Consider the following 22,347-nt stretch of genomic DNA (forward strand, 5'->3'; position numbering starts at 1 on the left):
TTTGTTGTTGTTGTTCATGACGAAGACTGTCTTTTTAAATCAAATTTTCTCTTGGTTTCTGTCAGCGTAAAACAGAAAGATACATGAGGCTGTATTCATAGCATAGCAGCAATGGGTTAGGTGTTCAAAGTAAAGTAAAGCATCCCGAAAATAAGATAATTTACTGTGTAACATGATAATCATTGTAGAGTCTCATAAATGCTTTTTTTTTTTAACATTTTGTATGAAATGTTTCCATATTCTGGCATCATAAAGTGAAGAAGAAAATATTATCAGTAACGATAATATTGATGTAGGTTTTAATGCATGTCCAGATTTCCTAAATTGAGGCTTTCAGCATGGATTTCACAATAATATCACTTTATTTTAAAATGTAACTCAAAATATGTGATTGTTAAGTTAGCTGACAACAAACTAATATATATATATATATAAAAATAGTTTTCAAATAGCGTTTGATTGATATTGAGGGGCACCTTCTGTGATTAAATATGTCACATAAATGTTCACAAAACAAGCAAACTAACAGACAAAAATGTTTCTTAAATATATACGGAATGAGCTTATTCTACACAAACCTTATCAATATGATCACCGCTGTAAAAAATGTCGATCAGATTGGAGCCATGGAAAAAAGAAATGTACAAAGAATGTCTGAAATCTTAACAAAATTGTCTGGTTCCAGATGTTAGAATCAGCCCACTTCATATAGCATAAACAGAGTGTAACAGGCTTAGAATTATGTTTTTTTAATCACCATACCATAAATCCAGATTTTCCCTGCTTGTTGTGAGTGTCTTGTTTTTTTTTCAGTGAGGCTAATGAAGGACCCTGACCAGCAGATGTCAGTAATGCCTTGGGATTTGAAATAGCATCAGGAGAAGCTTGGACAAATTAGCTGTCCCATCTATTTTTTTCTTTTAGAACCCTGTTCAGGAAGCCTAAAATCTCCTTTACAGCACAGTAAAAGACAAACAGACATCAGGAAGAGACTCTGTAATTGATTTATTTTGTGTTACCAGAATGTACGGAGGTTACTTATTTATTATTATTCTTTTTTTGTGTGTGAAATATGAAGCCAAATCAAATTCAGACTGTACTGTGTGGGAGCTCAACTCATGTATAATGGCTAACAAACATGCAGCTCAGATAATGAGGTAAAAATCAGTAAACCAAACATATTTCTCTGCCAGGTACAGTCTAGTTTAAACAAGTCAGTTCCCTCAATTAGACCCCTCCCCCCCCCACCCAATTAAAAAAAAACTGATTTTATGAGCCATCTTTATGAGCATTATCAGTCTTGGTAAACATTCCCATTTTTCTTGATTTGACTTTGTTTGGTTTGTCATTATGGATAATTCTATGACTTGTCATTTCAATCCTTCAAGTTCATGTCAGAAGTTGTGTTAAAAATGAATTCAGACAAAAATAAAAAGAGAGAAAGACCAACGGCAACGCTTATAAACAGGACAACCACCCAACCTACCAGAGAGTCAATGGATTGTAAAAAAAAAACAAAAAAAAAAAACAGACAAAGTCATCACGGAAAGTGCAATGTCACTGATGACCACAAGGTGCAGGCTCACATGTCTGCCTCCAATGAACTGATTAAAAAGAAAGAAAAAACAACAAAACAGACATTTCTCTCATGAAATCTTATCACTGGTTTCAGTTGTTGCTGATGGATTACTCTCCATCCCAATGACTTGGAATAGAGTGAGCTTTATATCGTTTTGTCTCTCACAAATTTGAGCCTGTGATATAGCATCTATTGCCAAGTTCAAGTTGGTCCCCTCAGTGTTACAGTGACGCATGAGCAACATAACATTTGTGCGGTGAAGAGGAAGCGTAGAAAATGCAGTCACATATTTACAGTTTTTTATAGTGTGTGCTTGCCTGCAGCTGCTCACACCACTGAGTTAACTGACTGTGAACTAAACCTTTAAGTGGCGTAATCAAAGTGAAGAGATTGTACAACAGAGTGAGGGCACTCTCTGCTGACACAATTACATTAATAATCACTTATTTCTCACTTATTACTGGATTTATTGCAGCGTGTGTATGTCCAGTTCAGACGTTGTACTGATAAGCTGTACGAAAACCTTTAGAGCTGAGTCATAGATGTACATGCAGTTTAACAGCACAGCAACATTATCTGTGATGAGTTTAACAGTCCGATGAACCTTTGTTCTTCTGTCTCCCTTTTCAGGTGTCACTGAGAAATTTATAAGCTGTGGGTCTGTTTGCTATCTGCCACCCTGTATCTGATGTGTGGAAAAAAAAAATGCACAAGAATGCCTTCTGTCCTTTACGGATCTCTTTTTACAGCCCAGCTATCTGTTCTCGTAGGTGTCACATTTTAGTCTGGTTTAACTCAACTCATTGTCAAGAATTCTTCTTTTTTTCATTAATTCTTTAGACGTAGAAGACAGAATTAGATATACAATTTACTGTTGATATACTATTTTCCAGTTCGGCAAAGAGGGCAAAGAGGGCAAATGGCTCATGTCTCCTTGATGTGAAGCTACGTTTTTTGGCAGCTGCAGGTCAGGCTGCAGAAAATAAAAGGTAAGCTCTGCATCGATTCAATGTTCAGGCACAAATAAACTTAAAGACAAGTCTGTGGTTTTCTCAAGAAAACCATAAACTACACATTTGAAGTGGATGTAGCTGCTGTGACATCACCCACAAGTTTGTCAACTGCAGTTTTTAATCCTTGATTTCGATTTCCTTGATTAAATGGCACACATGATCTGGGTCCTTTTGGAGCCAAAAGTGATCACATTTGGGCAGGAGAATGGATATTTGCAAGTTGTACACTTGTAAATAAATTTGTAATAGTACAGTCAATGGAAAAGCTTCTCTGTTGTTGAAATTAAGCTTGTGGGATGCGTGTTGACTGTGATACATTTGACACAATATAAATGAGGGTAATGAAAATGTGAGTGACCTGAAATATGGAGTATGGAATATGATAGATAATGTAAAGCGATTTGATTAAAACAGACATCTGTATTAGTTAATCATGCACTGCAAAAGAAAAATTGCCACTTGTCGTCTCCAGAAAGCGCCATCAAGGTTGTGTGTATAAAAAGAATTTACCTGAACAAAGGAAGCAATGAAATGCGATTATATGCAAATTGAAAGAAGAGTTGTAAAGATTATCTGAAAAGATGGTAGGAGCTCCAGGTAGGAGCTAATGAGACTAATATCGCTTGTATTGCTGTGTGTTATGTAGGCCAATTGATAAAGGACATCCTGGCTTAACCCAAATAAATGACACAGGGAGAAAACATCAAGCAAACTTTTCAAATTAAATCAAGTTGACCTGTATATTTTTTATCTAAAGTATTCACCAATACTAACTCCTAAGTTTTATTCAAAATGACAAAAATGTTTGAAGTGGTTACCTGAAGGTTACCTTAGGAGCACTAAAGGAGAACTTCTAAAACACTGACATAACCCTGCTAGCTGTAGAAGGTCAAGTTAGCATGTTTGATAGTTCAGTTCAGTTCTAACAGAGTTACTCATTACAGTTTCTACTGTTATGCTAATAAGCAGTGAGAATGACAGAAGAATAAACCAAAAATATCTTAATTTTTTTGTATTTACATATGACAATTACACTCATACAAACCATTTAAATTGTAAAGTTGTAGGAGGCATGTATGTTGGACAGAAACAAAGTTGCTTCCTGTGACTACTCTAAATACACCTCACTATCACAGTCATTTCATGTTATGTACGGTGAGAGAATGACAACCTTCCCTGTACTTTTACCCTAATCCTAACCCCCTTCTAATGGCGTAAAATTACACACTAATAGTCTAAATCTCACATCAATGACACAGAGTGCCCAAAGTAGCTCTCTTTTTATTTCAGTTACCATGAGTCCATGTTGCACTGTGGCCTGGGGATGAATATATGAATGTTTTTTGTTTTTCAAAACTCTCTAATGTGTCTCTTATCCAAAGAGAGAGGTAGTTGCTCATTTAGTTGCCTACAGACTGAATTTGAGTCTGTTGTGTTGACAATGTGAGATTTTAAGCCCCCAAATAATGCAACTTTAATAATGTAGCTTTACACCAGCTAATTTTTCTACCATAGTTTCTTTTTAAGCAGTAAGTATTATAGATTCTGTTAGATGTATATTATTACAACTGGACAGAGCCCGTCTTTATGCTGTATTGGAAATCCCTCATTGTACCTTACATTATTCTTCTAAGGTATCTTTCAGCTATTTCATTTAGGTCAGCGTTAGTACACATGACAACTAACAAATTGGCGTCCGGTTAATTAGATTGTTTCAGTGTAAACCTGGCTGAAGTGTAAAATCATTATAAGCAGAATGCCTTTATAAAATAATTCTTCAAACTATTGCCACCAAAGTCAAGATCAGCTAAAAGTCCTACTTGTGTTTGCCAGTTTGGAGCCTATAATTCATGCAGACCTTTGCACAATAACATTGAGAAGGTTATATGGCCTGCCTCTATGTCTTTAAAGGTTGTATATTAACACGGTTATGAGGAGAGGACGGTTCACAGGAACAGAGGAAGCGGGAATCTGTGAAGCAAAGACAGGAAAACCTGTGTCCTGGATTTGGTTTGTTGAATCTACCTTTCAGTAGTGTGCCTGACAAACTTTTACTTCTGGAAATCAAAGTGCATAAGAGGAAGCATCTGGGGATTTTACTGCGCTGTAGATGCACTGGACTCTCTCAGTGGATCACGTGAAAGAAGCCCTGAAAGCCTTCACCATACCATGGATTTTCTTTAACAGCTTAGAAATAACCATACCGGCATCAGAGCTGAAAATGAATCCAGGCAGCTGGTGGCTGTGTTTGTGCACCTTTGGGATTCTTGGCGCCGCCTGTCAAGGCTATGGACAGTGTGTGGATGGCATAACAATCAACGTGATCCTACTGGAGGATGAGGAGTCTCCCTGGAGCCTAAAGCATGTGAAAGGAGAAATACTAGATGCTTTAGAGAAAGATTCAGCCATCAATTTTGCAGAAGGTAATTAAAAAGGGAAAAACAACAACAAATCTGCACCCAGAAAAATGTATATTGTGTATAAAGCTTATTGTTTTGATTCTTGGTGTGTGTGCTATGATAATTTTTTTTTGTGTGATAATTATCGCTCAAAAGGCTTTATGTTTGCCCTGTATGTCTTTCGTAGTAAACCATACGAAACAGGACCTGTTATCTTCTCAGGAAAACAGATATTATTTGATCTGGATAAAGGTCATTGTGTAATGAACCAGATACTGTAAGGGTTTTATCTGAGCTTATCCTGACCTTTGCTCTCCACGATGATGCTAACTTTTGTCATATGTGTTGGGTCACCTCATCAGTCTTCTATATATTCCATATTATATAGAGATATTATATATATTATATATATATTCCAAATGTTTTTAAAACAAATTAATTTTTTTTTTCTTCGTTCTGCGTCTGGTCAGCTTTATTTCTGTTGGCAACTAAATGGCCAAGCAATAAGCCCTGTGGTTTTTCAAATTGGAACATAAACTTCTATAAGTCCAGCAATGTTCTCAATAGTCTTATATAGTAGCAGTACTTACAGGACATACTCACAGCCTGTCTATTCCTCACACTTTTGCATCTTCAAATATTTACTTTCAAACAAAACAGCCACATACACACTGGGATTCGGTATACAAAGAAAATTAAAGCTAAAACCTGAATATTCTTTTCTTTCCACACGTCACAACCATAAAGGTATGGAGTTTAATCTCACAGTCAACTTTGAAGGGTTTAACACGACTGTTTATCGCCAAAGAGGGTGCCGGAGCAGTCCATGTGAGGGAGTGGAGAAGCTAAAGAAGCTAATGGTAAGTCGCTCCAGTTTCATGTCCATCTTAGATACATTGTTTGCTTTTTACCAACATGTAGTCTAAGTATTCACATTCCTGCATAGCTGCTTTGTGCCTTAAAGCCTAAATATGCTCTGTTTATTATGGGACTTAACTTGGAAAGCTTCTCATGATTCACATATAAAAAATGTTTTAAATGGTATTTCAAACAGCACTTATGTTCATCTGGTCTCTGTAAGACCTAGCTACCTAAAAGTCCACTTTTGTACAATTATCCTACTTGCAGAAGCCCACCAGAGGCACCACCCAGTGCTTGTAAGCTGAGGGGTGTGATGCAATGCAAGCCTTGATATGTTAAGCCTTAAGACAGACCCAAAATGCACCCTAACTGCATTGTTCCTACCTTCCTACTCCGCTGCTGTCTTTTGCAGTTATCAGGCACGCTGGGATGTGCAGTGCTCGGACCAACCTGCACATATGCTACTTTCCCAATAGTTGAGTAAGTTATGGCTCTTCAAAGACCCCATCCACAATTGTGCAGATAAGTTGGGAAAACGCTGCTCACATTTCCAAACAGGTTTTGAAGAAATTATTTTGTTCCACTGCCTGTTTCTGCCTCTCACTCACACCATTATTCTTTTTTTCATTCTCTCCCGTCAGTGGAGAAAGAGGCTTTAACCTCAGCACACCCATCATTTCAGCGGGAAGCTTTGGGCCCTCCTGTGACTACACACTCAACTTGCAGCGGCTTCTGCCACCGGCACGCAAGATCTCTGACTTTTTCATCCACTTCTGGCTCAACAAAAACAAGATCAAACCAGACTGGGAGACAGCCTACGTTTACAAAAAACTAAGCAACACAGAAGATTGCTTTTGGTCAGTGAAAAAAATCATGCAAGCCTACCCACAGTTAGTTTCTGCTAACCGACAGACAGACAAATTAATGAAGTAGTAAGAAAAATCAGCTTTTTTCCATAAAGGAAGACTTGTGGAATGAACAGAATGTTTCAACTAACGCTACAAGTGAAACTTTTTTTTAGTTCAATGAGGAATTTTTTCAGTTCAATGAGAATCTGGGTCTCCTTTCCCAGGTATATAAATGCACTGGAAGCAGACGGCAAGTTTGCCAGAAATGTCTCTCGGACGATGCTGCGCAGTCACAAAGAGCTGGTGGACACCCTCAACTCAGAGCAAAACAGGACGAGCAATGGTATGTTGTTGAATGTAGGAAAAATGCCAATAAAAAAAAGGATAATAGATAACAAGTTAAGTTGTGAGTACAGGTATTATTGTACGGTTAAGTGATATTGCACATAAAGCTATTGCGGCTTATTGCATGTGATATAATACTGCAGAATAATGCACGTATTGATAAGATATTGATCGAAACATTAATTGCACATAATTCTGAGCAGTAAGAGACACAAGTTATCTTCAGTTAACTCTTGCATAGCATAGGTCCTTCATGATGCAGGAGGTTCTTTTCCTGCTCCTGCTGCTGTAGATGTCACACAATGTTGGCAGGCAGCTGCTTCTGTGCAGACTTCACAACTTGAGTAGTTGCCATACCACACAGTAATACAGGAGGAGAGGGCACTTTCCACCGCACATCTGTACAGTCCTGCTTTCTTCAGGTAGAAGGCTGTCAGGACTGATCGTTCAGTACGGCTTTCTTCAGCCTTTGAAAACGGAAGCGGTGGGCCTTCTTTAACAGACAGGAAGGGTTCTTGCTTCAGGTGAGGCAGTCAGTGACGTCCCAGATATTGTAGCTGGAGACCACCTCGGCAGCCACTCCACCGATTGAGAGGGGGCAGAGTTGGGTGGTTCTGATTGTTCTTTAGTCCACAATTATCTCCTTTGTGTTGTTCTCATACCAGCTCTCCAGATGTTTCACCGCCTGTTTGTACTCAGACTCGTCATTGTGGGAGATTACTCCCACCTCAGTGGTTTTGTCCACAAACTTAACAATATGGCAGCGTGGCAGAGCAGTCATAGGTTAGCAGTGAAAACAGAAGGGGGCTTAAAACGCTTCCCTGTGGGCAGCTGGCGTTAAGGGTGACTGGGGCCTGTTGGTCAGAAAGTCAGTTGCAGATGAATGGGCTCAGACCCAGTGTGAGCAGTTTGTTGGTGAGAGTCTATGGAATCATTGTGTTGAATGCTAAGGAAAAATTAAATTCGGGCCTGAAACTGCTGGGGACTTTGGGTTGGGATTGATAGTGGCTGTCCTGAAGCACGTCAGCACCTTCACTTGGGAGAGGGATGTCTTGAAGATATTCATCATCACCTCTGAGAGCTGGTTCGCTCATTCACTCAGGACCCGGTGTGGGATGTTGTCAGGTAACATGATGACAAAAACTGGGCAAGCTGTCTGTCAGGTTGACGTTGTTAAAGTCACCTGCAACCGTGCCTGGCATAGTGTCTTTCAGCCAGGTTTCCGTCAACAGAAGCTCACAGCGGTTTCTCAGCTTTTGCTGAGAGTTGAGCCAAAGTATGTTTTTGTGCGCGCATATGCTTTTAAAATGAGTCTAATCTTTAATCTTAGAGGTCAGTGATGAGAATGTTTCACCTTCAAAGTTTGACAATAATTCAACAAACTATGTCCCTGCAACTGTTGGCACCTGCCACCCCTTTTGTTTCATGTTGATTCAGGCATTAAAGATCATGCTCTGGCTTTGGTATTAACTTTGGTTTCAAGGTTGAACAAAGAATTTAAATGGAAATCAGGGTTTGATTCCCTACGTGGCACTTTAGTCACCCATTATTGGACTGTGCTGTTACATGCAATCCTCTCTGTCTGCAGTGTTCATCATGTGCGGCTCCCCGATGGATTTGGTGGATTTGAAAAATACCACTGACGCAGCAGACAGTAGTGATATTGTCATCGTCCTCATTGATCTTTACAAGTCAGTGCTGTGTATTCATTTAATTCACTTCCTCATCTCTAAATTTCATTTGTTTTCTTTACTTGTTGTTTTTGTTTTGTGAGGTGGTTCCATTTATCTATTTATTAAAGCAGCCTTACTTTACTTGGTTTATCATGTAGAACCTTGTTTCCCAGAAAGATGGAACACTTTGAAAATGTAAATAAAAACAGAATGAAATGATTTGTAAGCCATTTAAACCTTTTTTTTTATATAATGATACAAACATTGGAATCAGGATAGGAACAGCCAAAAACTGGATAAGTAAAACTAAAACAAAAATTTACTATAGTACTTGCCAATATGTCAATTAAAAGAGACGAGTTATACATATGTGTTGACACAATTTCTTAGAGTGTCAATTAAATGTCTGTGATATGCTTTTGTTAAATTAGTGCAGAAAAATGGCTCCACTGCACCGTTTTCAGGCATGAATTCAAACCTCTACACAGAGCAAGCAGAGTCTTTGAGGTCGGTAGTACTCAATAACCCTACATTATCACTGTATAACATGGCATACAATAAATAGCCCTTGAGCTCAGACTACCACACACCAAACTGGGGAAAAAAATAATCGACTATAATTGAAATAATTTACTTAATGCTTTACAGAATGTTTTTAAAGAGGCGATGCAACACAGTGGAAAAAGATGTCCACTTTCCCACCTTTTAAGAAGAATTTATTTTTGATATCAAATTCACGCTTCGCATATTATTTTGCACGAAAAAAGAAAATATTTCATTCTGTTTTTATTTGATGTCACCCAGATTCCAAACCTTTATGGAAACGGAGTCAAAAGTGACATAGTTAAAGTTTTATGAGAGATTATGTTATCATGAGCAGGACGTATTTCTGAGTAGGATGCATCACTTACTGAATTACACCTCTCTTGCCTCCCCGGCACAGTGATATATACCACACCAACACATCTTCCATACCAGAGATGAAGAATGTGTTGGTGCTGACCATGCCCAACACCAGAAAGTACACAATCAACCTTTCAGACAACAACACGGTGAGAACGTGAGATGTAAAAAGTACTCAGTTTCCCTTTCTTTCAACTCACTCTGTAACGAAAAAGGGAAAAATCGTTATTTTACTGTTCTTTTCTTTTTGGTGACTCACTTTGTGGATTTACAAGTGTTGAACAACTGCTTTATATGTCAGTAAATACCAAGAATTGCAAAATTTGAGACAGCAAGCATCTGCTATATACTATACTGCTATGTGCCACTTACTCTGTGAGAGTAGCTTGTCTCGTTAAAGCGTCACATTACAAAAACATAACAGAGGTATTTAGTCATACAGATGGCATTAGTTTTATTTGGCCTGTTTTCAGGTTACTGTTTTTGATGTTTCTGCAGCAGTGTTCAAACACCTCCTCCCAGCTACGAGGTTCCATTTGTGCCAACAATGTGTTCACATGCACACTGTTTATGTCCACTGAACCATAGTCCATATTTATGTAACTTTGAGGAGTGCTTCAGCTGTGGCAAAGCTACAGACATAGACTGCTAACGTCAATGTAGTCGATCCTTTTGCAATCTTCTTGGATCGGTTGTTAATGATCGCCATCCTGTTGTGTCGTTTGACCTTGACGTCTGATAGTGTCGTTATAAAAGTTGTCTTGTTGCGTTTTGCATGCAGGAGCCAGACTGACAAAATATAAGATGAATACACACTGGCATAAAAGGCTCAATGAATAAATGAATATGCTTATAAATAATACAAAAATGGCATCAAAGATGTATTTGGACAACAATGAATATATGAAATGTATATTTATTCATTAATATTCTCACTTTAGTTTTCAACCATAGTCATTTAATGTAGTGTTGATACCCTTATTTACACATTTATATTGAATATTTTGTCAAACAATTTGCAATTTCATCCATAATTTGCATAATGAAGCAAAACCACATACATACATTTATAAAATAAACAATACACATGGGAAAAATACTCAAGGTATTTCATTCAGAAAACAATTTTGAAAATTATACATCTATTAATCACAAAGAAGTCACCATGATTTAGTTAGCAAATTGTAGAATGGACAGTGTAGTTTTGCCACAGTTGAATTACTCTTCAAAGTTACAAATACATGGACAAATGTTTTGTCACATGTTTGGTGGACATAAGCAGTGCACAGGTGAACATGCTGTCTGTCACAAACAGAGCCTCATAGCCAGCTTCCGCTGCCCCACGATATGCAGAAAAGTAGAAAACACTTGCATCATATCAAACTGAGACTGTTCTTTCTCTGCAGATGAACGACTACATGGCTGCATACCATGACTCAGTGCTGAAATTAGGCCATGTGATGAGACAAATCGCAAGAAAAAATCAATCGGAGATCCAACAGATGGAGTATGTGAATGTGAATTACTTCAGGAACATCTCCTTTAATGGTAAGGATGGAGGAAGATATTAGAAAACTGTGAACCAATGTACCTGCTAAAGCATCAACATGTTAGCATTAGCCTGTCCACATGCTGATAAATGGATCAGTTTGAACTGAGTTGAAAAAAGGAAACATCACTGGAATGGATTCATGAAATACTCTTAAGGTGCAAAAGAGGCTGATGAGGTCGATGTCAAAGTTTTCCAAATTCCTCCCCAAAATCCTGATAGTCTCACACAAGCTGCCCTGAAAGCAGCTCTGAGAGATAACGGAAGCTACTGTGACGTCGGACAGATGGTAGCAGTCATCTGTTGTCACTTAATTGTATTTCTCATGCGCATCTTGAAAAAAAATCAGTGTTATTGCCTGCAGAGTGCAGCAGCTTGCGTGTAACTGTGATTGAGAGGTGCTCTGTAGAAGCTGTTCATGCCTGATGTCTTTTCTGCCAATCAGGCTCTTTTAGACTTTTCCCCCGCAACTAATGATGAAAAAAGCATCTCATAATTAAATCCTATCAACACAGCACAGGAAGTATGTCACAGCAGCTACAACAGTTAAATGAGAATTAGAACTAGCAGAGCAGATGTTGCAGGGAACAAAGGTTTGTAAAGATGCTTTTATGATCTTCTTAGGACTTGGAGGATATTACAAGCTGGATGCTCATGGAGACAGAGATGTGAATCTCACCGTCATTTATACCAATAATGACAATGAGGTACTTTGTTCTTATGTTCTTATTCCTTTGTCATTTATCAGCGATCTTATTGTTGGATTTTTTTCTGTAACACGAGTGAATGAATTGATTTTGATTTGCAGACATCTTTACAAACAGCAATCTCTTAGACTAAGTTAGAGCAAAAATGCACATGACTATATGATATTCTACCACAAAACTATTTATACATAATAAATTCCTTCAATTTTTTAAAAATGTCTTTGTTTTTTGTTTGTAAGTAAACGGTGAGCTACCGCATTTGATCTCATCTAAGTGACCATTCAAAAAGATCTGTATTTCACATTTAGTTCTTACTTTCCACTTATCAAACACACACACACCGAAAGTGTGTGTGAAAGTGTTCAGTTGTAATTTCCTTCTCTTAATGTCAATGAACTGGATACAGACAGGAAGGTAATTATTCACAACACAAAACACAACTTCCATAATTTGATCATATCGATTTCTAAGGATCTATTATGTATCTGTTATGTATCTGTAATGCATCATTATCACAGGCTTCATATATTATTCTAACAGAATGGTCACAATTTAATTCCTGTTTCTCAACAAAGTTGATATATTTTTTCAAGTACTTTTGAAAACTGAGGTAGCTAAGACACAGGTCTATATTATAACATTCTGAGCGTACCACCGTCTTTATAGACTGGAACCACTTTTGCTACATTACAAGTAAATGATTATAGGACACAGTCAATATTGGACAAAGATCTTTGAAAGTAAAATCCTCCTCTGTTGAATCACTGCATGTTGGTTTTCTATGCCACAGTTGAAATAATGCCATCATTTTATCCTCAGTACAAGGTTTTATTCATCTTCGACACAGAACACAATGAAACTAAAGTGGAGGACACGGTTCCTTCCTTCATCTGGGGAAAAAGACTTCCTGAAGCCAAACCCAACAGAGGTACAGCTATAACACACACACGCACACACAGTGACTGCATCATAAGCTCCAATTATTCTTGCGCACAGACAGACAGACACACAGTAAACCCGTTTAAGGTCATGAATGAACATCAGCTTTAAATGGCTGCCAATAAGATATACTATCATGTGACACTGGAGTGATAAGAAAACTATTTTTTTATAGAAAGCTTTTACAGTCAGTATGTCTGTGGGAAATGATCCAGTGATTTCTGTTTTTATCATAAATGCTTAAGTATATGACTGGAACGCTTGCCATAAAATGTTATTTCAACCCTTCTATGACATCCTAGCACAAACTGAAAAATATAAAAGTGAAAGTGTAAAAATCAGATGAATTTCATCATCTTAGCTGCTTCGAACCACTTGCAGACAAAACACTAGTTTAACAGGCTGTTTGGTCATCAGTAAAAGCCACAGTTCTGTGATTGTTTTGGGTTAGCAGTAGCGTTAGCATATGAGCATGTCATATTTATCCCTCTCGCTCATGCAGACAAGAGAAGATCTCATCCCGATGCTCCTCCAGGGTAAACGATGACAGACAAAGGCCCAATTCCAATTCCTGCTCTTGGCCCTATCCCTCTGTTTCGCAGAGAGAGGGGTGCCCCTTTTCTATTCGGGAGCAATGAGTATTGCTCATCTGAAGGCCTTGTTGAAGAGCTAGATGAGCGCTAATTGGCACTGGGCAAAAGACTATAAGCAGCAGTCTGAATTATAACATTTTTGCACAAAATGTGGGCTTTTGTTTCTCAGCACTCAATTCTTCATTCTGGTCTCTACAAACAAAGGTTACAGCAAACATATCCTGTAATCTCCAACATAACCCGAAAAGCAGTGTAGTGTTTGTGGCTATAAAGCAGACAATAAGCCTGGAATACAAGTGTGAAATGCCTGTCAGACACTGAAGGGCGATCTAAGTCCTCTGGTTGCTTCTTATCTTGAGAATTTACTCTGCACCAACTCTCAGTAGCTTTGTCTTGTGCATTTTGCATAGTGGCTTTAACACTGAGTAAATAAAGTTTCTTATCCTACAGATGACATGACATTCTTTAAAGAAATGCCCATTTCTTATTATCTGCCTAATGCTTTAACTATGTACCTTTTTCCTACTATAGGCCTCGAACTTGGTCACATCAGTGTCGTGGTGTTGGCTGTCACGGTGGTTGTAGTGGCCATCATTGCCTTTATCTTCTACAGGTATGCCTTAGGAAACATGTGTCTTTAAGTGAAGAGGCACTGAGGTCAATAGTAAATTGTTAAATGCTAAAGTTGACCAACCCAGAGTTTTGTCATCATATATTAATAGAAGATATAGAAGTATATATTAATAGAAGAATATTGATAATTGTTTGACCCTAACTCCAAAAAGGTTTGGACACTAAATAAAAACATAATGTGCAAATCTCATAAACAGCCATTTCATACACAGTAGAACATAGAAAACACATCAAAAACACATCACGAACCCTTCTAGAAATCATTGTGAACACATTCCACCACACTATTCCACACTATCATGTGGAATAAAGTCATACCTGAACATGATCCAGAAACACCACCATTAAAGCTTATTTGAAACAGACGGAGGCGAACTGGAAACCCAAACCGAAATTTTAACATCTTTTTGGGAATCATGGATGCTGCGTCCTTTGGACTAAAGAGGAGAAGGACCATCCGGCAAGTAATTCGTGCTCTGTTCAAAGGCCTGCAGCTCTGATGGTATGGGGCTGCATTAGTGCCAATGGAACTGGAAACCTGCACATCTGGAAAGGCACTATTAATAAAGGTATATACAGCTTTTAGAGCATCATAGATGATGCCTTTTTCAGGAAAAGCCTTGCATATATCAGCAAGACAATACCAAACCACATACTGCATCTATTGCAACAGCACGGCTTCGTGGTAGAAGAGTCCGGGTGCTGGACTGGTCTCCCTGCAGTCCAGCACTTTTTGTAGATTTGACACATTTGATGCATCGTGAGGTGCAAATGAAGACCCTGGACTGTTGAGAAGCTGGAATACTATATCAGACAAGTATGGGACAACATTTCTCTCCTAAAGGTCCAGCAATTGGTCTCCTCAGTTCCCGGATGTGTTACAAACTTGTCAAAAGAAGAGGGACCGTTACACTGTGCTAAACATGGACCTGTCCAAACCTTTTTTTGAGCTATGTTGCTGACATCAATCCCAAGATGACCAGTTGAACAGCTGGGTTGAAACAGGCTGAAAATGCCTCACTTTTAACCTTTGATAACCTTTCCATGTTCTAATGCAGATTAAATACTGGTTTATGAGATTTTTGGTTTTACAATGATTAAAATGGTTTTCTTTCCTCTTAAAATGTCTACATGTTGCTTAGTGAAAAATGTACTTTTTTGTCTTATATACCAGTGGGGTCCCTTGTGGCTCAGTTTTTGGTATGGTGCAATCTGATGGTATTTCTTTTCATGTGTAGACAGAACAGGAAGGGTCGACTGCTCAGGAAGCGCTGGACCTTCATTAACAGTGATCTCATCACTCCGCTGGAGTACAACGAACACAATGTCGTCTCCCTCAAGGTAAATGAGCCGCTCAGTCAGTCTAAGTAAAAAAACCAGTGCCTTCCAGTTGTTGCATCATTCGGATAGTAAACCTGGTCATTGAAAGGAAATCTCTGATCACAGAGAATACATTTTCTCATCCTTTTTTTCCTCTTCACACGGCTTGAGTACGTCATATTCTTGATCATGAATTTTGTTACTGATATGCTCTTACGCTGACCTTCAACTGTTTTTATCAGATAGAAGATGAGAGGAAGAAAAAATTCAAGATCCGCCGTGCACTGTACGATAAGAAGGTAGCCAGATAATACAGCCTGCAGTCATTTTCAAATACACAGTCTTTTCCACTGAGCACAACGTGCAGATTTCATTTTCGTCTTTATTTTTCAGATTGTGATTCTGAAGGAGCTAAAGCACTCAGATGGGAACTTCAACAAAGCCCAGAGCATAGACCTGAATGCGGTAAGATGCACACGCAGCCGGCGGTTTGTGTGTCTGTGTTGCTCTTTTATTGATTTCACGTTTCAACATGCTTTGTGGTCTTAGATTTTTATTGCCTCCTTGTTAATATTTGTCCAAGCTTACCAACATGCCTTGTGTCATTGCCTTTCCCCACAGCTTCTGCGCATCGACTATTACAGCCTCACAAAGTTTTATGGCACGGTGAAGTTTGATAAGGGTTTGTTCGGTGTGTTTGAGTACGGAGAGCGGGGGTCGCTCAGGGTATGTAAAGCAGGGTCACATTCAGTTCGTCCACCTTGAGGGTCTTGATGAAAGCACATTATTTACTGCTTGACATGCCAAGATGCACAGAAATAGCCTCTATCCCCATCTTTTTCCAGTATGTGCTGAATGACAAGGTGTCGTACCCAGAGGGGACCTTCATGGACTGGGAGTTCAAGATCTCCATCATGTATGACATTGCCAAGGTGAGACCCTGTTCTGCTGATTATCAACACCATTGTGCACCTCACAGGATGTACTGTATGCAGTTCATGTTATCACATTAAGCTCTTCGCTGGAGATGAGTAACAATCACATCTATCAGTCATAAAGTGGAAAAATGCCAGACTTACTCAAGTCTGACGGACAATCAATAGCAGTGTCATGGAATTTATGTTCCTCTGTAATGAATTACGTGTGTGGGTGTGTGGAAAAAAACTGTCCTAATGTTGATTGTTGTGTCATCTAGCTGTTACTTTGTCAAATCTTTTTTTCATGGTTGTATGAACAATCCTGACTTTGTTATAAAAACAATAGACCTCAGCCAAATAGATGACGAAAGTAAGTATTACTCAATATTAGTCGTCTTTGGTGCATTAAGGGTAACAAAAGAGTTCCCCACTGCTGTGAATATGACGCACCTACTTAGAAACAGTAAGCATGGTAACATGACAGTAGGAAAAATGTAATTGTTGAGTCAGTTTGATGTTTAAAATGCATGTAAACATGTTAGTCTGACTACGAAATCGAGGTACTCAAAACCGGACTAACACACCAGGATAATGCAGCTGGAGATCAAGTCTCTGCTCAATTAGTTGCAAATGGGCCAGGTGCCCCATACACGCTCCAAAATGCATTAAGTGCATAATAAAACAGACAAGTTCCCAATAAAGCTGCTCTCATTCACATATTTTTTCGTTTCCTTTCTGAGGCACTTCTTAAAGCATTATCGGACCGTCGCTCTGGCTTAATAAAATCCTGATATTAATAACAGATTTAAACCTGATTTTCTGATCAAATAAATTACTTGTTTCCTCGTCATTTTGAAGTGAACTTTAAATTACAAATCCGTATAAAAGAAAACGAGTCTCGTGAAAATAATAAGCACTCCTAAAGCTGTGTTACGTAAAGCATTGAGACTGGAAAAACTGGGATTAACATGAGGATTTCCTACTAAAGCTCACAAACCAAGGATGATATGACCTCCATATTAACATAATAGGGATGTTGTTATAAGTTCCACGCCAGCAGAAGATGACATGAATAACACTTGTTTAAAAAGGTGAACAGCTTGTTGCAGTTCCCTCCAGCTGCTACAAGATGTTATCATACATCACAGATGACGTGCAGGGTTTCTGATTCACTGAAAACATCCTCAGTGCCTCTAAGCTTCAGTCTGACGCTGCTTCACTCTGGTGCGTGCCTCCTCTGTGCAGGGCATGTCTTATCTCCATGCCAGTGACATCCAGGTCCACGGTCGCCTCAAGTCCACCAACTGTGTGGTAGACAATCGCATGGTGGTGAAAATCACAGACTTTGGCTGCAATGCCTTTCTCAGCCGCGGCAAAGGTAAAGCCACAAGATGTCAGCTACTAATCGCTCACTCCCGATTCACGTCTTCACCTACTTTAATTTCTCTATACTTTATTGTCTCAGATTTGTGGACAGCTCCGGAGCACCTAAGGAAGCAGGGCACCTCCCAGAAAGGAGACGTGTACAGCTTTGCTATCATCTGCCAGGAGATTGTTCTCAGAAAGAGCACCTTCTACACAGAGTCCTGCTCCGACCGATCAGGTGTCAAACAGCCAACCACTGACCATTTTCAGGGGAGCTCAAATACAATACACAATAATTACAGTCACTTGGAAGCCAGCTTCAACAGCTTCTGAAGGGCCTGGTTGACCCAGAGCCCTGTTTCTCTAAGGGACACACACATATTCAGTCAGTTTCGTTGTGATGAACGAATGTCTGTGTTTCCTAACAGAAAAACTGTCCAGGGTGATCTCATCTTATTTCAGACCCGATCTTGACTTTGAAGGCGCTTCAGAGAAACAATTAGAGGTGATGGTAATTTCTGTACCATCCTAGTTGTTCTTTGCTTCCACATTGTGACGGATATGTGTCTAAAGCTTGGTGTCCTCTGTCCTTTAGGTGTACATGTTGATAAAAAGCTGTTGGGATGAGGACCCAGAAAAGAGACCTGACTATAAGAAGGTAGAAAGCTGCCTGGGAAAAATCATCAGGTAACTCCTCACTGTTCGTGCACGTGTGGCTGTTAGAAATGTGATAGAAGCTCTGAAAAGAAATGGATCTCACAGTGTATTGCTAGTTGATTTTAATGGAAACACGTTTTCCCTTTCACTTTCCGTCATAGTAAAATTCATAACCAGGACAACGAAAGCTACATGGACAACATGATCCGAAGGCTGCAGATGTATTCCAGAAACCTGGAGCACCTGGTGGAGGAGAGAACAGCCCTGTACAAAGCAGAGAGGGATCGGGCCGACTGCCTCAACTTCATGCTGCTTCCTGGGTGTGTTTACATTTAAAGGAGAGCTCCTCAACTTTTAGACACCCACAACAGAGATTGCACCCTCAGTAAACTGAACACACAGAAGCATATAGAAGCAGTATGAGGGAAAACCAGGCCGAAAATGTGGTGTAAGCACCGTGACTCCCAAACTACCAGAGAGGCACAGCACCTCTGGGGTGCTTCTGCTGTCAAACACAAAAGAAAAGAGAGGGGAATTGAATGATGAGCCTAAATAACAGGTAGCTAAAAAGAAAGGGTCAGTAATGGTTAACATGTAAATGATCAGATAATACAGTTCAGTTTTCTGATCCAGGTCCAGCATAACGGCAAGTTACAGACAATGCTTGTAAGGACTGGATGCTTTTTTCACCTGTCTTTGTAAATGTCTTTCTGTATAAAGGCCAGTGGTAAAGAGCCTAAAGGAGACCGGTGTGGTGGAGCCAGAGCTGTACGATGAAGTGACGATATATTTCAGTGATATAGTGGGCTTCACCACTCTGTGCCAGTACAGCACACCGATGGAAGTTGTGGACATGCTTAATGACATTTACAAAGGCTTCGACAGCATTGTCGACCATCACGATGTATACAAGGTATTGGCAGGGCTGAAATATAACGCAGTCAAATGGATGAAGTGACAGCATGGTCCACAAACACTGTACTTTCTTTAATTCATCTTCAGGTGGAGACGATAGGCGATGCCTACATGGTTGCCTCCGGCCTGCCAAGGAGAAATGGAAACAGACATGCGGTGGATATCTGCCGCATGGCGTTGGACATCCTGGCCTTCATGGGCACCTTCCAGCTCCGGCATCTGCCTGGTATACCTGTGTGGATACGCATCGGCGTGCACTCAGGTAGAGCCTTGTCTGTCTCTACGGCTGTAAGCAGAGATGGAAAGTGACTGAATATTTATGTGTGTGTGTGTGTGTGTGCGTGTGTGTGTGTGTGTCCAGGTCCCTGTGCAGCAGGTGTTGTGGGGATAAAGATGCCCAGATATTGTTTATTTGGAGACACAGTAAACACAGCATCTCGTATGGAGTCTACAGGACACCGTGAGTGGAAAAGAGACGTGTGCATTCAGAGAAAAGCTCATAAGAAAAACTGATTTCCACTGACATTTCCTGTAGCTGGCTCCTCAGTTCTAGTTATTTCATATGAGCAGCTTACTACAAATTACGCTGGTGTAATTATAGAGGCTACCCGTAAACCTGATTTAGTCATTTACCCCAGCTGATCTCTGTTGTGTTTATATCCTCCAGCTTTGCGGATCCACGTCAGTGAGCCGACTATAGATATCCTGCAGAGAACATACTGCAAGTTCGAGTATGAGATCAGAGGAGAAACATACCTGAAGGTATAGACTGTCTTAACAAAATTTACAGAATCAAAACTAATTTAAAAAAACACTGAATGTTTAAGTCTGCAGACTTCACATGATCAAATGATCACATCATAATTATGTATGCATTTGTGTGTTTTCTCAGGGTAAAGGCACAGAGACAACTTACTGGTTGACAGGAGAAACTGGGGAAGACTACGACCTTCCAACTCCACCCACAACGTAAGCAGACACACAGGCCAAAGAGCCGAGACTTACTAAAACAAAATTAGAAGCACTTGTGGTTTCCAATCAGCCCTAACTGCATGAACTTGATTATCAATTCATCTGTGTAGACTAGGACTTTTGTTTTCTCATTACTATGAAAAGAAGATGGAGAGGATACTTTGAGATCAGTGACCAACTAAAAATCAGTTTAAAACAATGGAGGCGTAGAATGAGCACCAGTGGGGGTCTGTTTTCCCAGACTGACGCCATGAGTTAGCTCTGAAAATCAGAGGGACGAGTACCGCAGACTTGGGACTGCGGACTGCCATCACTTCTATAGATGGCACCAAAGAAAAGAACTTTACGGCACAAAACTGCCTGATTGAACTCTGTAAAGTACATTAGAAGAAGCCTGATAAATGCTGGAAGCTCCTCACGAGGTCAGACGGAGTTGTTCAGTGAATATATTTCAGTAAAAATGGGATCCAGCATGTTTAGTGTGATCTGATCAATATTTCTGAGACAGTGCTCCACTGGAAGGTCAATAAATATGCAGCTACAGCCAGCACCCCATTGTTTTTTGTAGAAGGCAGACGAGAAAAAAATGACTTCATATTTGAAATGTCTGAACATCCGAGAGGCTGTGTTGGTTCTGCTGCACATTTAGCGAGAGGCCATAGCACGCTTGATCTAACCCGCTTGTCTGTCGCTGTACTGGTTTCGTCTCCTTTTTGAAGGGAGAACTTCCAGCGTCTGCAGCAGGATCTCGCCCGCATGACCCTGGAATGTCTGGAGCGCCGCACCCGGGGCTCCGTGCGGAAGACCAAGTCGGGCACGAGCGAGAGTAAGGAGGACCACGAAGACCAGGGATCGGAGGTGGAGTCTGAGAGCAGCCAGCCTGAGTACCTGCATCTGGCCACGGTGGACAACACTCTGAGCACCTTCCTGTAGGGAGGAGTGCATCACTGTCCCGGTCTGTCATGCTATTACACCATTTCTAAAGAGCTGGAAGTCAGCTGTTAGGTGCGGATAAGGGAGTCGGATGACGAAACTAAGAGGACAAATTTCTTTACATTGTTCAAATACCAAGCGGCCACAAGAAATTATAATATATTTGTTGTTAGTCCCACTCATTTTTGTTTGTTTTTGTTTCTTAAACAAGTTTTTTTCCTTCCACCTCAGGATATATAGCTGAAATGCAGCTGATATCACTTCTTGTTACAATGTAGTCCTCCATCCCTTGCTGTTGCTGCTCTTCATTGAAACCATGACTCCAAACCAAGCTAACGAAAGCAGAGACTGTGAAGCTGAAAGACAACCAAATAGGGGCACGACCCATTTATTTAGTTAGAAATGGATCGTTTCCATCCTTCTGAGGCCAAACTGAAGCATCAATGCCATTAAAAGTGTATCAAAGTAAAGTACTCGCACAGTAACGCATCCTATTATACAGTCATGCGATTTATGGAGTTTTTAAATAACTGCCTTCTTTAGATGTATGTCTATTGTGTTCAACTTGTGTTTCTCATGTTTGGAAGGATGAGTGCATCTGTGTCCAGCTAGAGGACAGTAAGGGGAAAAAAAAAAAAAAAACATAAATAAACACACACAGCTCCTACCAAGCTTATGATTTACTTTGGCTCATTCTGGAACTAATGATGACATTAGTGTTTGTTTGGTTTTGCAAAGGGAGCTTTCTATGCAATTATGACTACAAGCAAACACATCTCAGACTGTCTTGTTTTTGTCCCATCGCTGCAGCAGACGCCTCTCACTGGAGGCTCAACTGAGGAAGTTCGGGATGAAACAGTGCAGTGTCTGTGCTGAAATGCACTAGATACCAGAATGGAGTAACACGTGGGCTCATTAACAGGTCAAAAAAAGAAAAAAAGACACTTGTATCTTAAATCAAAGGACACATTTTTATTTTTGTTTTCCAACAATTGACAATCATCTACAGTAAATAAAAAAAAAAAAAAGAAGAGAAGAATTCACCTCCTGTCACTTTGTTGAAGATGTGTGTTGCACAGATCCTGATGAAACAGTTCAATGAACTAAAAAACACAGAGCACGGCATGTACAGTTCGTCCGAGGCGTAACAATTCGTGTGTCACATTGTTTTGTATCATGTTTACAGACAAAGTACATTGAGGCTCTGTGGAGAGCAGAAGAAGGAA

At 39.7% G+C, this 22,347-nt stretch overlaps 1 protein-coding gene across 1 annotated transcript; it reads left to right on the forward strand.

The window, feature by feature from the left end:
* The first annotated feature begins 4,599 nt into the window (after window positions 1-4,599).
* On the forward strand, window positions 4,600-21,734 carry gucy2cb (guanylate cyclase 2Cb). The gene is made up of 27 exons (XM_072373126.1): window positions 4,600-5,015; window positions 5,739-5,851; window positions 6,265-6,332; window positions 6,494-6,709; window positions 6,925-7,043; window positions 8,634-8,736; window positions 9,662-9,770; window positions 11,028-11,169; window positions 11,795-11,877; window positions 12,697-12,805; window positions 13,941-14,022; window positions 15,281-15,383; window positions 15,605-15,661; window positions 15,756-15,827; window positions 15,984-16,088; window positions 16,208-16,294; window positions 17,525-17,657; window positions 17,745-17,882; window positions 18,073-18,149; window positions 18,240-18,331; window positions 18,463-18,621; window positions 19,022-19,214; window positions 19,304-19,478; window positions 19,578-19,676; window positions 19,884-19,978; window positions 20,109-20,185; window positions 20,908-21,734. The coding sequence occupies exons 1-27, from the start codon at window positions 4,703-4,705 to the stop codon at window positions 21,119-21,121; spliced, it is 3,333 nt and encodes a 1,110-aa protein (XP_072229227.1). The 5' UTR covers window positions 4,600-4,702; the 3' UTR covers window positions 21,122-21,734.
* Window positions 21,735-22,347: the final 613 nt, after the last annotated feature.

The sequence above is a fragment of the Leuresthes tenuis genome, unplaced genomic scaffold (genome assembly GCF_036924035.1).
Source record: "Leuresthes tenuis unplaced genomic scaffold, fLeuTen1.0.hap1 SCAF_20, whole genome shotgun sequence".
Taxonomy (NCBI): Eukaryota; Metazoa; Chordata; class Actinopteri; order Atheriniformes; family Atherinopsidae; genus Leuresthes; species Leuresthes tenuis.

What these genes read in the sequence shown, in the direction of transcription:
- gucy2cb (XM_072373126.1), top strand. Translation starts at nt 4,703, where the DNA reads ATGCACTGGACTCTCTCAGTGGATCACGTGAAAGAAGCCCTGAAAGCC. An exon ending in ACAATGTCGTCTCCCTCAAG is followed by an intron (nt 15,384 to 15,604) that starts GTAAATGAGCCG and finishes TGTTTTTATCAG; the next exon opens with ATAGAAGATGAGAGGAAGAA. An exon ending in CTTCCAACTCCACCCACAAC is followed by an intron (nt 20,186 to 20,907) that starts GTAAGCAGACAC and finishes TCCTTTTTGAAG; the next exon opens with GGAGAACTTCCAGCGTCTGC.